Source organism: Lontra canadensis, unplaced genomic scaffold (genome assembly GCF_010015895.1).
Source record: "Lontra canadensis isolate GAN:19392208 unplaced genomic scaffold, GSC_riverotter_1.0 scaffold28, whole genome shotgun sequence".
In the NCBI taxonomy this organism is placed as follows: domain Eukaryota; kingdom Metazoa; phylum Chordata; class Mammalia; order Carnivora; family Mustelidae; genus Lontra; species Lontra canadensis.
In genome coordinates this window covers 18,318,570-18,331,920 of record NW_022631022.1, presented here as the reverse complement: position 1 = coordinate 18,331,920, position 13,351 = coordinate 18,318,570, and the positions used below count along the sequence as shown (strand labels likewise).

Here is a 13,351-nt window from a genome sequence, read left to right as displayed (position 1 = left end):
GGACTTCTGTGATACTCTGGAGGGCCTGCTCTGGGATGCTCTGTGCTGTCCCCTCCTTCCTCACTCTGCTGTGCTCCCTGAGGTCTGCACATGAAATTTCTCTTTTTGTGCCAAAGTTCAGGCCCTCCCGCCCCACCTCGACCACAGTGAGGCTGGCTACGAGCTCATTCAACAAATAAGTGTTGAGATCCATTCTGTGCCAGGCTTGCTGGGCTGTGGGGACGCAAGGAGGAATAATTTGCGGGCTGTGCCCAGGAGAAACCCTGATTCTAGATAAGACATCCCACACACTCCCACCCCAGTATGTGACTTTGGAGCGGGAATGCTGAGAAGGCTGGTAGCATTTCCTCGATTCTGGAGGAAATTCGGCTCTGAAATCCCACTCGCAAAGCTCACCTTGCCTTCCAGCTCCTTTTCCAAGGCCAGGCGGGAGCACGACTCCGGCGGGCTCGGTCCTCCTGGCGCAGGGGGCGCTGTGGGACAGCGGGAGCCGCCCCGGCTAGCCACCGCCTCCTGAGCCCGTGGCCAGTGAGACCGGAAGCAGCGGCCGGCAGGGGCGGGAGGGATAGCGGCCGGCTTCTCTGGACTGGCACCGCGCGGGGGCGCGGGGCGTGCCCCTGTCAAGAGCCATGCTCGGCAGGTCCGGGTACCGGGCGCTGCCCCTGGGGGACTTTGATCGTTTCCAGCAGTCGAGCTTCGGCTTCCTGGGCTCGCAGAAGGGCTGCTTGTCCCCGGAGCGGGGCGGCGTGGGGCCGGGGGCCGGTGAGTGGCCGCCCAGCACAGCGGACCCGGGGCGGGGACCGGCTGGTACCCTCAGGAGTCAGCCGGTCTGGCGCCCTCGCGCCCTAAGAGGAGGCACCGAGAGTGGCTACGGCGTGGAGAAGGGGCTGGACCAGGCATTGGGATGCTAGCGCTCACCCGCCCTCCCTAGGGCTACTGGGCTGCTGGCCCGGAGCTCTCTCATCTTCTAACAGGCCTCATCCCTTCATTTATCCTCTCGGCTCTTATCAGCCCTTTAAGCCTGGGAAGGGATTTCAAATTCTCATTTTGAAGATGTATTTATTTATTTGAGAGAGAGAGGGCGGGCGGGCGGGCGGGCGAAGGGACAGGGAGAGGGAGAGAATCTCAAGCAGAGGGGACCAGATCTCAGGAACAGATCATGACCTGAGCAGAAACCTACAGTCGGCATATTCACCGACTGGGCCATGCAGGAGACCCCTCAAATTCCCATTTTGACCAGAAAGACCCCGGAGTCTAGGCATGGGAGGTCACCAGAGCTCTAAGGGTGCTTGGCGGCAGAGAAATGGCAAAATCTTGATTCCAGGGGGTACTTCTAGATGCCTGGAGTTTAAGCATCTGCCTATTTCCTGGTGGATATGGGCAGGCCCTTGGCTGACACAACAGGTCAGCTCTTGCTCCAGAGCCTTGAGGGATTCCCTTGGCCCCAGGGCCAGATTCCACATGACTCAGTCTGACAGGCAAACCCTGGAGGATTTGGTCTCTCCTGACCTTCCTGTAATGACAGCTGACCCTCTCCAAGGCTTCCTTTCCTGCAGGGGCCACAGGGGTCAGAGCTAGACAGGAAAGCATCCTGGGGTTTGGAGAGCCCAGAGGGCATAGCGTTCCTGGAAGGACTGAGCAAAAGCTCTTGTCTGCTTCCTGCCCAGGCCTTGGGAGGAGAAAGATACCAGAGGATAACCGTGCTAGATTCTGGGGCTCTCAGCTCCATTTTCATCATGGGCTCCTGGTTCTACAAGGGGCCAGGCCCTCTGATCTCAGATAAGCCTCATCTCCCTAGTTCCCACCTCCTACCCGAAGCCACTTCAAGTATTTGATAGTCCTTAGGGCATTAAAAGGGGGCGTGAGTTGTGAGCTAGAGAAGAACATCTTCACTCTCACCTGTGGTTCCCGTTGAGCCATTAATGCTTTATCCTAAGCATTAGGATAGCCTAAGGCCTTATCTTCAAGAGGATGAATGGATGGTGGTGGAAGAGGTGGCTGATGGTGGAAGAGGAATGAGTTCTACCACCAGCGTTCAGTTCAGTCCAGCACAGTGTTTACAGATGCCTGGGTGCTCCTGGCTCTGTGCCAGGTATGGGAGGCACTATCTATCAGACAAGAGAATTGATCCAGATCCCTGGTGAGGAGAGCATCACATGGATTGGCTTCTCAAATCAAAAGGCTGTTGCCTAGCAGAGACAAGGCCTTGTGGAGGTGGAACTCGAGGCAGATTAGTTTTGATGTGTGGGAGGAGGGAACGTTCTTCACTAGCATCTGGCTAGAGACAGAAATGAGGCAAGGAGGCAACTGAGAGCTCCGAGAAGGGACTAACTGCTGAAGGGGGAGGTGGGCAAAAGGTGCACTTGACCAACTTCACTCAGCCTGCTGCTGTCCTGCCAGCACTGGTTGGTGTTCCCTGACTGCCTCTGCTCTCTTGTCCCCAGACGCGCCCCAGAGCTGGCCCTCCTACCTCTGTCATGGCCTCATCAGTTTCCTGGGGTTCTTGCTGCTGATGATCACTTTCCCCATTTCCGGCTGGTTCGCCTTGAAGGTAAGGCTGGCTGGGTCAGACTCCGGGGGATTGGGCCCCACTCTCCATCCTCTGTCCCCTTCCCCTGAATATTACATTATCACATCCCAGTGAAATGGGCTGGTCCGGGATTCTTCATTTGTATCTTTCAGATGAGGAAATAGGCTCAGGCTTGCCCAAAGTCATACTGGGAGCCAGTGAGTGGCAAACAAGCCTTCCCAAATGCCCAAGTTCTGGGGTCTGGACGCTGGCTTTAAGGTGCACACAGTCTTTGCCACATCTTCCTTTCTGTGGGTTAGGCTGAAATTTGAACTGAAAACTACTCCACTTGGCCCAGTAGGTAATGAGTAATAGGAATTCAGGCCTGTTTTTTTTTTTTTTTTTTTAAAGATTTTTATTTATTTATTTGAGAGAGAGACAGTGAGAGAGAGCATGAGTGAGGAGAAGGTCAGAGAGAGAAGCAGACTCACCGCGGAGCCGGGAGCCCGATGCGGGACTCGATCCCGGGACTCCAGGATCATGACCTGAGCCGAAGGCAGTCGTCCAACCAACTGAGCCACCCAGGCGTCCCTCAGGCCTGGTTTTTAACAAGGGCTTGTGCAGAGGGGAAAGCTGGAGCTGTACTTAAAGATCATATCTGAGAGCTGCAGTGAAGGTGGAAGCCCAGGCAGGCTGTGCCCTTTCTGTGGCCCTAGGAAACAGTCAACTTTTCTAGAAAGCCTTCGGGTTTGGTGTGGTCTGGAAGGAAGTCTTTAGAAGGTGCTAAATCCTAGTCCTAAATCTGCCACTGAAACAAACACCGTATGACCCTGGGCAAGTCACTTTGCCTCTCTGGACCTTCATTTCTCAATTTGGACCTATTTACTTCTAAAGTTGACAAAGCCCTTTGTTTGGGGTTGGAGTCATTCAGAACTTCAAATCTTGCCTGTTTCACTCGGGGGCCCTGTGATTTTTGAGCAAATCATTTAACCGCTCAGAGTCTTGGTTTTCTCTTCCAAAAAGATCTAAGGATATCTGACATCGACCAAGGCAAAGGAGAGAAGAGGGGAGGGGGGCACCTGGGCAGACGCCGTTGTGAGCCTAGGCCCAGGACTTTCACCCCTCTCTCTCACCCTCGTGAACAGATTGTGCCCACCTATGAGCGGGTGATCGTGTTTCGACTGGGCCGGATCCGCACCCCTCAGGGGCCCGGCATGGTTCTGCTCTTGCCCTTCATTGACTCCTTCCAGCGGGTGGATTTGAGGACACGTGCTTTCAATGTCCCTCCCTGCAAGGTGAGGATCTTCACGGCTCCCTCAGACAGTGGGAGTGGGGGCTTGTGCAGCATGACTGTGGGAGCCAGTTCCATGGTGTATGAGTAGCCGTCAGGGTCAGGGTGGCGAAAGAAACCAGAAAAGCTGAGGATGGAGGTTGGGAGGACATCCTTGCTCAATGTACCTACTGACGTGCACTTGGGGACGTGATTTTCCCTTTGAGGAGCTAGGTACCAGGAGGGCAGGTCAAGCTGGGTGGTCTTGGTGGGCCAGAGCTCCCTGCAGCACCAGCCCCTTGAGTATCTCCTCTTTCACGACCTCCCCCAACAGCTGGCCTCTAAGGATGGGGCTGTGCTGTCTGTGGGGGCTGATGTCCAGTTCCGCATCTGGGATCCGGTACTGTCTGTGATGACTGTGAAGGACCTGAACATGGCCACGCGCATGACGGCCCAGAACGCTATGACCAAGGCCCTGCTCAAGAGGCCCCTGCGGGAGATCCAGACGGAGAAGCTCCAGATCAGCGCCCAGCTCCTGGTAGGCGGCTGTTCACACGGTAGAGGTCAGTGGTGAGCTCCTGGGCCTGGCTTTACCTGCCAGGGCACTTTGAGCAAAGCACCAAATTGCTCTGGGCCTCAGTTTACCATATATTCCAACCTTGGAAGAGCCAGCGGTCTGGGTGGGACCGAGGAACAGAAGACGGGTGCAGAGCATAGTGGTCTTGGGCAAGCTTGTCTTGGAGAGGCACCGGGGCCCTGAGAGGGGCATGGCCTAATCCAGATTCTGGGGCCTTCCCTAACTGCTGGGGTTCTACCCTTCACCACTCTGCAGGCGTTGCCATGACAACACTGGGCCTCGGAGGTGGGCAGTGGGGGTGAAAGGAGTGGGGCCCTCCCAGCACAGTCACCTGGGGAATTCCAGGCTCCACAGGGCAGCATGTGCGCTTGGGGGCTTTGTGTTCCTTGCTCAGAACAGAGCAAAGAGACGCACGGGCGTTTGGACCTTTTTCTTGTCTCTCCACGTGTGAGTCATTATCTACACCAGAATTTCCCTCTCATCCCTTCTGTGACAGGATGGGGTGGAAATGTGGCATGTGTCACACATGGTGGCATATCCCCTGCTCCCCAGGCTCACCTTGGGCTTTCTCCTGTATCCTGGTGGACCCTGAGTGAGGTTTCCCCTTAGTCCCCTTGGCTGTGTTTTCCCCTGGGGATCTGGGGTTTGAGGACCGGAGTGGGGGGGCAGTAATGCCAGTCCTGGAGATCCCAGTCCCTTCTGGAAGTGAACCAGCCCCATGAGGGAAGCTCCCAAGGAGATGCTGCTGTGCTGGGGACGGCGGCTGTCACGTGCAGAGTGTCTTAGGGTCTATGAGTCCTTTCGCTGCCCACGTGTATCTGCTCCACATTCTGCTACCAGAGGGCTGATGTTGTGGTTTTATTTTGGTGGGAGGAAACTAAGGGCTCAGAGTTATTGGTTGCCCCCCAAGAACCATAGTCAAGGGCAGAGCCGGCCCAGAGCCAGATCACTGGCTATCCCACCCCCCACCCTCAATCCAGTGCTCCGTCTTCTACAGTTGATAACAAATTGATAACAGCTTTTATTTATGAAACCACATTCCATTTTAGCGTATTTTTCAGAGGAGAAAGCTGATCTCGGCCTTATTGCTGTCAGGGGCGGGTGGGGAACGAAACCAGAACACCAGGCGTATTGTGCAACAAAGCCGAGAGAGGCAGTTTGGGGGAAGTCAGTCCCGCACCAGGATGTTAGTCATTTAGGGCCTGGTTCCCAGACTGGGCTGGCGCCTGGTAGAGTGGGGTCAGTGCCTGTGGTTACAACGAAGTCTCAGGAGCACTAGCTTGCCTCCCAGAAGCGCTGGGTCAGGCATACATTTCTCCTTCTCAGTCCCCTTTCTGCCTCCTCCCTGGAGGGACTCACACTCTCCAGTCTCCCTTGCTGGTCCCTGGTGAGCTGCTCACTCCTCCCCCAGGCCGGTTGCTTGCTTCCATTCACTGCCGCCACACACTACATTCCCCTGCTGCAACCTGGCCTCTTCCTCCTTAGGGGGCAGACCCCCAGGACAGGAACCCTTTCGCTCCTCCGGCATCAGCCCTTCAACCTCCGGGTCTGTGCTGTCCCTCTGCTCACCGCAAGCCAAGAGGTGCTTCTTCCTCCGAGGCTCCTCCCTGCGTGGGCAGAGCTCTGGGCTCAGGGCTCAGCTTCTGCTTCTGTTAGTCCTCCCTCCGCTCCTTTCTGCGTGGGTGTGGGTACAGACTCTGTCGGCACCCCAGCACCTGACAGCTCTCCCCTACCTCCCTCCCCTCTTCCCCCTGCTCGCCCCATCCTCAGTCTAGGCTTCCTCTAGACTCCTAAGACAGCAGCGTGACCTCCTTCCTGCTAGCTCCCAGCACTTCTCGGTCCCATGCTTGCTTCACGTGGGGGGAGCCTCTGACTCTGTGCACCCTCCTTTCTCTCTCTCTCTCTCTCGGATCCTCTGCTCTCTTGGCTTCCATTATTCCACTTCTGCTTTTCCTCCTTCCAGCTCACTCCTGCTTACTACTTGCTCTCCTGCCCTTCAGTTTCCAAGGTTCTGCCAATGGCCTCTTCTTCTTGCCTAGGACCTCCTGGGAGGGCTCATCCAGCCGGGCGTCGTGCTGCTTCTGGACACTGATTATGTACAACCCTCTGCTCCAGCTCCCCTCCTGTGCCCTGGACCCCGTTTATCCAACCGCCTGGTGGACAGTTGCTGTTGCATAGACATTTCAAGCTGAATATGTTAAAAAAAAAAAAAAAAAAAGTCCTCTTCCCTCCCCTAGCCATCGCTGAGCATGTGTCTGCCTGTGTGCTCGCTCTAGGTGAGCACCACGCTCGCACAGGAGCCCACACCAGAGAGCCGGCCCCTCTCCGCCCTCCGGCACTCACAGGCAGGTGGCCACCACGCCTCCTGCTTGTTTCCCCGGTGTCTTGCTGTAGCTGCATCTAGTTGACAGAGTTGTGCTCTGTCCTCTGCGTGTCTCAGCTTCATGGCCACCTCTCCGTCTAACACCAGAGCCGCCTCATTTCTGCCTGCACTTTGAAACAGTGGCCCACGTGGTCTCCACGTCCCCACCCTCAGCCCCCTTCAATCCGGTGTCCACAGAGCAGCCAAGAGGAGCTTCCAACGAGCAGGTCTGCGGTCACCCCCTGCCGAACTCCTCTCGAGGCTCCTTGTGTATCAGAATAAAGCCAAGCAAGCAGGGCCTCCCACCTCAGAGCCCTCCGCTTGTTCCAGTCTCCCAAGCCACACTTGAGGGTCTAGCTAAATGGAACGGTGGTTACTCACACTTCCCCAGACGTTCCAGGTTCTTCTGTCCAGGCTTTTATACATGTTGTTCCCATTGCCTGAAAGAGTCCTTCTTGTGGGGTTCCCGGACCCAACTCCAGTGTGGGGAAGGGGGTTTCCACACACATAGCACCAAGCAATTTTCAGACACCGGTAGGGTATCCCTAGAATTCAACTCACTTTGAACACTGTCTACCAAGAGATAGCTTCAAATCCCGTGGGTTAAAGGCTCAGTCCCACAAGACTGCCCCCCATCCCTTACTAAAGATGCCAGTCACAAGCCCCAGGCTCTTACCTGTGCTTCTCACTGACTGGCTCCAGTTGGGGGTTCCAGCCGCCTCCCTGGGTCCTTTTGCTAGAGCAGCTCTCAGAACTCCGGGAAGCACGTTTACCAGTTTATTAAAGAATGTGATAAAAGCTATGGATCAACAACCAAACGAAGAGAGACACAGGGCGAGGTCTGGGGAAGGGGTATGGAACATTCCTGCCCTCCCCAGGCATCCCACTCTCTGGCGTTCACCATCCTGGAAGCTCTGGAACCCAGTCCTTCTGGGAATTCTCTGGAGGCTTCTTTGCGTACTGAGGACCAAGTCATTGGTCATCGCTCAGGGTGGGACTGAAGGTTCCAACTCTCCAATCACATAGTTGGTCCTCCTGGAAGCCAGCCCCCGCCCTTGAGTGGGTCCAAAAGTCACCCTTCTTACCTTCGTAGAAGACCCCTTTATCACTCTTCTCATAGGCAATTCCAAGGATCATAGGAGCTGAGTCAGGAACAAAGACAAATACGTAGAAGTATATTTTAATCAGTTGAATGATCAAAGGGAAACACGTATTTCTTTTAGGTCACATCACAGTCTTCCTTCTTGCTGTACTCCTTGGCTGGGGTGACCCCGCTCCACCCAGCATCACTGCCCATTCCCTGGGCCTCCAGGGGGTCAGGCCTGGTCCTAGTTACTCACACCAGTTGCCAGCTCCTGGGTTGTATGTACTTGCCCTCTGCCTGTGTTCCTCAGGAGGGAGCCTGGCCCGGAACAGGAGGCATGGTGCCTCCAGCCTAAAGAAGGTGCTCCCAGAATGGCTTGTCGGCTTAATTCCATTTCTCCACCTACACTCTTTTCCAGCTGGAAATCAACGATGTGACCAGGGCCTGGGGGCTGGAGGTGGATCGGGTAGAACTGGCAGTGGAGGCCGTGCTCCAGCCACCCCAGGACAGCCCAGTGGGGCCCAATTTGGATAGCACTCTCCAGCAGCTGGCCCTCCACTTCCTGGGAGGAGGCCTGTCCTCTGTGGCAGGAGGCTTGTCAGCCCCAGGGCCAGGTGAGGAGCTCCAGAAAGAAGGGGAGGTGCTTCTGGGGCGCTCAGCTCAGTGTCCTGCACAGGCTCAGGGCCCGTTCCCTTAGCTGAGCACGTTTGTGCATTGCTCACCTGCCCAGCTGCTCAGGCTGTCCCTACTGCTTGAGCCGATGGGAGCTAAGGCAGTGAAGAGAGCTGAGTGGGTGGAGGCCTTCGGGAGCCTCTGTGGGAGGAGGGGACAGCACCCAGGAGTGAAAGCTGAGGGGCTGCTTCTTAGCCGAGGAGGAAGTCAAACTGGGGCTTGAAGGGCCTATGAGAGGGAGCTGCCATGAGAAGTGCAGAGGACCTTGGGAGCACACTGACTTTTTCTCTCTGCTTCCTTCCCCAACCCTGTTGGCCACCCCCAGCAGACAGCTTGGAGATGGTGAGTGAAGTCGAGCAGCCTGCCCCTCCTGTTGGTGCTGGGCCAGGCCCAAAGCAGCCCGTGGCGGAGGGACTGCTGACTGCTCTGCAGCCCTTCCTGTCGGAGGCCCTGGTCAGCCAAGTTGGTGCCTGCTACCAGTTCAATGTCGTCCTGCCCAGTGGTGCCCAGAACATCTACTTCCTCGACCTCACTACAGGTGCCACTGCCTTACCTGCCCTCGCTTGCCTTCCCAGCCAGGTTGCTTGTAGCTGCCCCCTCCCCATGGTCCTTTTTTAAATTTAAACTTAAAGACCTTCTGTTCCTGGCACAGTTTAGAGGGACCCCATAGCAGTCGGGGGCTCAGACAGCACAATCTGGGCGTTTGTCTCCCTGCCTGTCTCTGTGAGAAGGACGACTTTGACGGTTGCAGCCCGCGCCCCATACACAGTACAGGCCGACTGCGTGCTGAGCACGTGCAATGCGTGAGCTCCCTACAACTCACCTCGAGCCTCTATTCGGGGATGATCGTCCCCCCCGTTTCACCAATTTGGAAACTGAGGCCCTGAGTGCTTCTACAGCCAATAAGACTTGAACTCAGGGAATTAGAACCTGAACACCTGACTATTACTTTCTACTCCTCCCAGTGGGCCATGCTAACCAGACCTTCCCCCTGCTGCACAGCCATCCCCCCACCAGTGCTCAATTTTTCTTTCCCTCCACAGGGCACGGGAGGGTAGGACATGGAGTGCCTGACGGCATCCCTGATGTGGTGGTGGAGATGACCGAGGCGGACCTGCGGGCCCTTCTGTGCAGGGAGCTGCGGCCCCTGGGGGCCTACATGAGTGGGCGGCTAAAGGTGAAGGGTGACCTGGCCATGGCCATGAAGCTGGAGGCTGTCCTCAGGGCCCTGAAGTAGCGGCTTTGGCTGACTGTCCGTAGCCCAGCTCAGAGTCTGGCGTCAAGCCAGGGAGGCATCTTAGAGGAGAAGGCGGCACTGGTGCCACACCTTGGATTGTTGAGGCCCTCCTCAGCCAGGAGCCAAGGGATGGAGGCTGGGCCGACACCAGAGCTGGGAGAGACTGTGTCAGGCCACCTTGTCCTCCTTACCTAGAGTGCTTCTCTGGACAAGCCTTTGCCCATCCTGGTCCCCGGCTGAATGCCCAGCCCCGAGCCGGGTACACAGTGTGATAACAAGAGCCAAGCTGGCCCGCTCTGCTGGCAACCTGACTGGAGGGGCGGGGCCCGCAGACATAGCCTGGCTGCATGGATTCGGGCTGGTGTGAGGGAGCCAAGCATGTGGCTCAGTTCCCAGCTCCAGGGTGGGGATCAGTGAGGTTGAGCGGTGGAGAAGGAGGGCAGCCACCAAGAAGAGTCACTTCAGGGCAGGGATTTGGGGATTGAGCTGGGCCTGCCTTCCCGGTTGTTCTCTAGGCCCAGGCCAGTGGGCAGTGGGGATGGAAAAGCGTGGGGCCTTCTCCACGTCTGGCCCTGCTCCTGAAGATGTCTTGACTCGTCCCCCAGCTCCGTCTTGCATGCCTGACGGGCTGGAGCCCAGGGCAGCATGTAGGAGAGCCCTGCTGTTCTGTGCTTTTTACCAGAGGTTGGCAAACCACCAATAAATGTGCTGTTTACAATGTATTGAAGAGAGGTGGGGGCACGGGGTGGGTTGGGGAGTCCCTGAGGCCATGCCCCTACTGCCACCCGGGCAAGGACCAGGGCTGGGAGGCTGACACACCCTTAATATATGCGCGTGAATCACCCACAGTTCCCCTCCTGCCAAGGGTTTCAGAGACCCTGGGGCAGGTATGGGCTCTTCTGTTCCTCTTTGGGGTAGATGTTGGCTAGGAAAGAGGGGATATGGGTGTGTCAGGGCTGGTCCTGCAAACACCCTCCCGAGGGGCAGGGTGGGGGGGTGAGTCTGATCACATTCAGGAGAGGAGTCAGAGCTGCTGTCAGCTCCCTGGCCTCTCCACCCCCACCCCCCGGGGTCCCTGTTTCTCCACCAGCAGAAGGGAAGGAAACAGAAGGAAGTGGGCCTAGAGGTCAGGCCAGGTCTTTAGCCCTGCGAGCCTGGCCCAGCTTTCTGCTGCTGTGCTCCAGCCCAAACCCCAGGGACCCCAGGGAAGGGGCCTTTTACGTCGTCAGCCCTAAGAAATGAATCTCACTTCCCGGAAAGGCTTGTGAAAAAAGAAACTCTGAGAAATCGGGACCTCCCCTTTGTGAAACAGTCCCGGGTTTGTTCCCCTCGGGGCCTCTCTAGCTCCCCTGGCACAGTTTAGTTTTCCCCTTTGTTTCTGCGAGTGCCTGCATTTTCCCTCCTTTGGGAAATCCTCTTAGCGTGGACTAGGTGGCCTTGGGGTTCAGGTTTCAGCTCCCAGACTCTCCCCATGGAGGTTCAGAGGCCAGCCAGCTGCCCCTGCTCTGCCCTCAGCTGTAGACTGCCTTCCCTGCAGTCCTTCCCGCCCCCACCAGCCACCCTCCCCCCACCCTCCAGGCCTAGTGGGGCATGGTCCTCCGCCCTCCATGGGGCCCCCCTCCGTGTTGGGGCTGTCACGTCCATTCCCCGCTATGTGTATCACCATTCCTTGCATCGGTACCTGCCCTCCCTGCTGGACTGTGAGCTTCATGCATGAGCTGCTCATCAGTCCCTCCCCCCCCACGGCAGCTGCACCCAGTGTACCGGGAGTTTATGGGAAAGCCCCACGTCTTCCTCATGAACGCTTAGGAGAAACTGAAACTCAGATTGTCTTTGTGGGTGTGGGAGGGTCAACTTAACATTTACAGGAAACTGAATCTCCCGGATGTCTACATAGGAGGGGTGTAAGGCCTGCCGCTCCTTCCCTGTGTTGAGGGGCTCTCATTCCTTGGTGGGGCCGGTGCTTCAGGAAAGGGAGCCCACAGGTTCAAGGGCCCCTGGGCTTTGAGGACAGAGCAGGCCTTGCAGTCTGCTGGGGAAGGCAAGGGACACTTGGTGGGGGGGTAGTGTGTGAGGAGGGAGGGAGAGGGTGTCAGAGGAGGCTTCTCAGAGGAGGTGATGCCCTTGCAGCCACAGGGCAGGGTGAGGAGAGAAGCAAAGAGATGGGACAAAGCATGCCACAGAGGGGACAGCCCCTGCGAGGACACACCCGGAAGAGGCAGCTGAGCTCCTCTGATTTCAGGAACTGGAACCTGAAGTATGGTGGGAGTGGGGGGGGAGGGGCTGTGCGTGGATTTGGGGAGCAGGGGATAGAAACAGTAACGCTCTACCTTGTACCTGCACTGAAATAGACTTGCTTAGTGTGGTTACCACAAGGTAACCTTGTGGATAACGATAAGTAAAATGCTCACATTGACATGTGTAATGTATTATTTTGATAGTATTTAAAAAAATAAGTAAATTTTGAATAGCTGGTACAGTCACGTCATTCTAATTTTTTTAGATTAAAAAGGCATACCGTGAAAATCGTCCCTCATACTCCTGACTTCATCCACATATTTCCCACACCTTCTTCCAAACAGGTATCTGCTGATGTTAGGTTGTTGGTTATTCTTCCAGAAGTTTTTTTTTTTTTTTCCATGCATATATATACAAGAAAATCCAAATATATATTCTCTGGATTTTTTAAAAATGCAAATACATTGCAAATATAATGTTGCTTTATTCACTTAACATTACAACCTTGAGGATCTTTCCATAATAGCACACACAGACTTTCCCCACTGAGTTTTGTAGTTACATAGGGTTCCATTGTTTGGATGCATCATAATTTAACCTGTCTGCATTGATGGACATTTAGGTTATTTTGGGGATTTTGCTATTTTAAACAACACTGCAGTAATGACCTTTAATGTAGGATAAAATTCCAGAAGGGAAATAGGTTCAAGCATCTGTAATTAAACAAGTATTGTCCAAATGCCCTCTTTAAGGGCTTATTCCAATTTACACTCCCGTGATTAGTGATTCAGTGTGCGTTTCCTCACAGCCATGCCAGCACAGGGTGTTATTAAACTTTTGGATTTTTTGATAATCTCATAAGTGAAAAACTGCATCTCAGTGGAGGGTTTTTATTATAATGGTCCAGTTGTTCGTCACTCTTTAACTTGGATTTTCAAAAGCACAGGGTTTTTGCTGTCTTCCTCCAGCATTTACTTTTTTTTTTGTAAAGTATGCTACAATGAGATGCACCTGTTCTAAATGTAGTGCTTGATATGTTTTGACAAATGTGAACACCATGTAACCATCAGCCAACACAATCAAGATGCAGAACATTTCTATCAACTCACTCCAGTTCTTTCCCCAGTCCCTGCCCCCTCCCCGAGCCCTAGGGCACCAACGATCGGCTCTTCCATTGCTGTGGATTAGTATTATTTTTTTTTTAAAGATTTTATTTACTTATTTGACAGAGACAGAGACAGCAAGAGAGGGAACACAAGCAGGGGGAGTGGGAGAGGGAGAAGCAGGCCTCCCTCTGAGCAGAGAACCCCATGCAAGGCTTGATCCCAGGACCCTGAGATCATGACCTAAGCCCAAGGCAGAGGCTTAACCCACTGAGCCCCAGTCAGTCTTTTTCATGTCA

The 13,351-nt window shown here is 55.1% G+C and overlaps 1 protein-coding gene across 4 annotated transcripts; it reads left to right on the top strand.

Moving 5' to 3' along the window:
* The first annotated feature begins 549 nt into the window (after positions 1–549).
* Positions 550–10,433, top strand: STOML1 (stomatin like 1). 4 transcript variants are annotated; one of them, XM_032865023.1, is made up of 7 exons: positions 550–762; positions 2,445–2,551; positions 3,655–3,804; positions 4,114–4,317; positions 8,221–8,416; positions 8,803–9,012; positions 9,518–10,433. In XM_032865023.1, the coding sequence occupies exons 1-7, from the start codon at positions 630–632 to the stop codon at positions 9,709–9,711; spliced, it is 1,194 nt and encodes a 397-aa protein (XP_032720914.1). In that variant the 5' UTR covers positions 550–629; the 3' UTR covers positions 9,712–10,433. The 4 variants fall into 4 exon arrangements, with proteins under 4 accessions (XP_032720914.1, XP_032720913.1, XP_032720915.1 ...); XM_032865022.1 differs by having other exon boundaries at positions 8,800–9,012; XM_032865024.1 differs by lacking the exon at positions 550–762 and adding an exon at positions 2,208–2,357 and having other exon boundaries at positions 8,800–9,012.
* Positions 10,434–13,351: the final 2,918 nt, after the last annotated feature.

Bases quoted from the DNA above. Each gene is read 5' to 3' on its own strand.
- STOML1 (XM_032865022.1), top strand. From the start codon at position 630: ATGCTCGGCAGGTCCGGGTACCGGGCGCTGCCCCTGGGGGACTTTGAT. The intron at 763-2,444 runs GTGAGTGGCCGC...TCTTGTCCCCAG, and splicing joins CGGCGTGGGGCCGGGGGCCG to ACGCGCCCCAGAGCTGGCCC. The intron at 8,417-8,799 runs GTGAGGAGCTCC...GGCCACCCCCAG, and splicing joins CTTGTCAGCCCCAGGGCCAG to CAGACAGCTTGGAGATGGTG.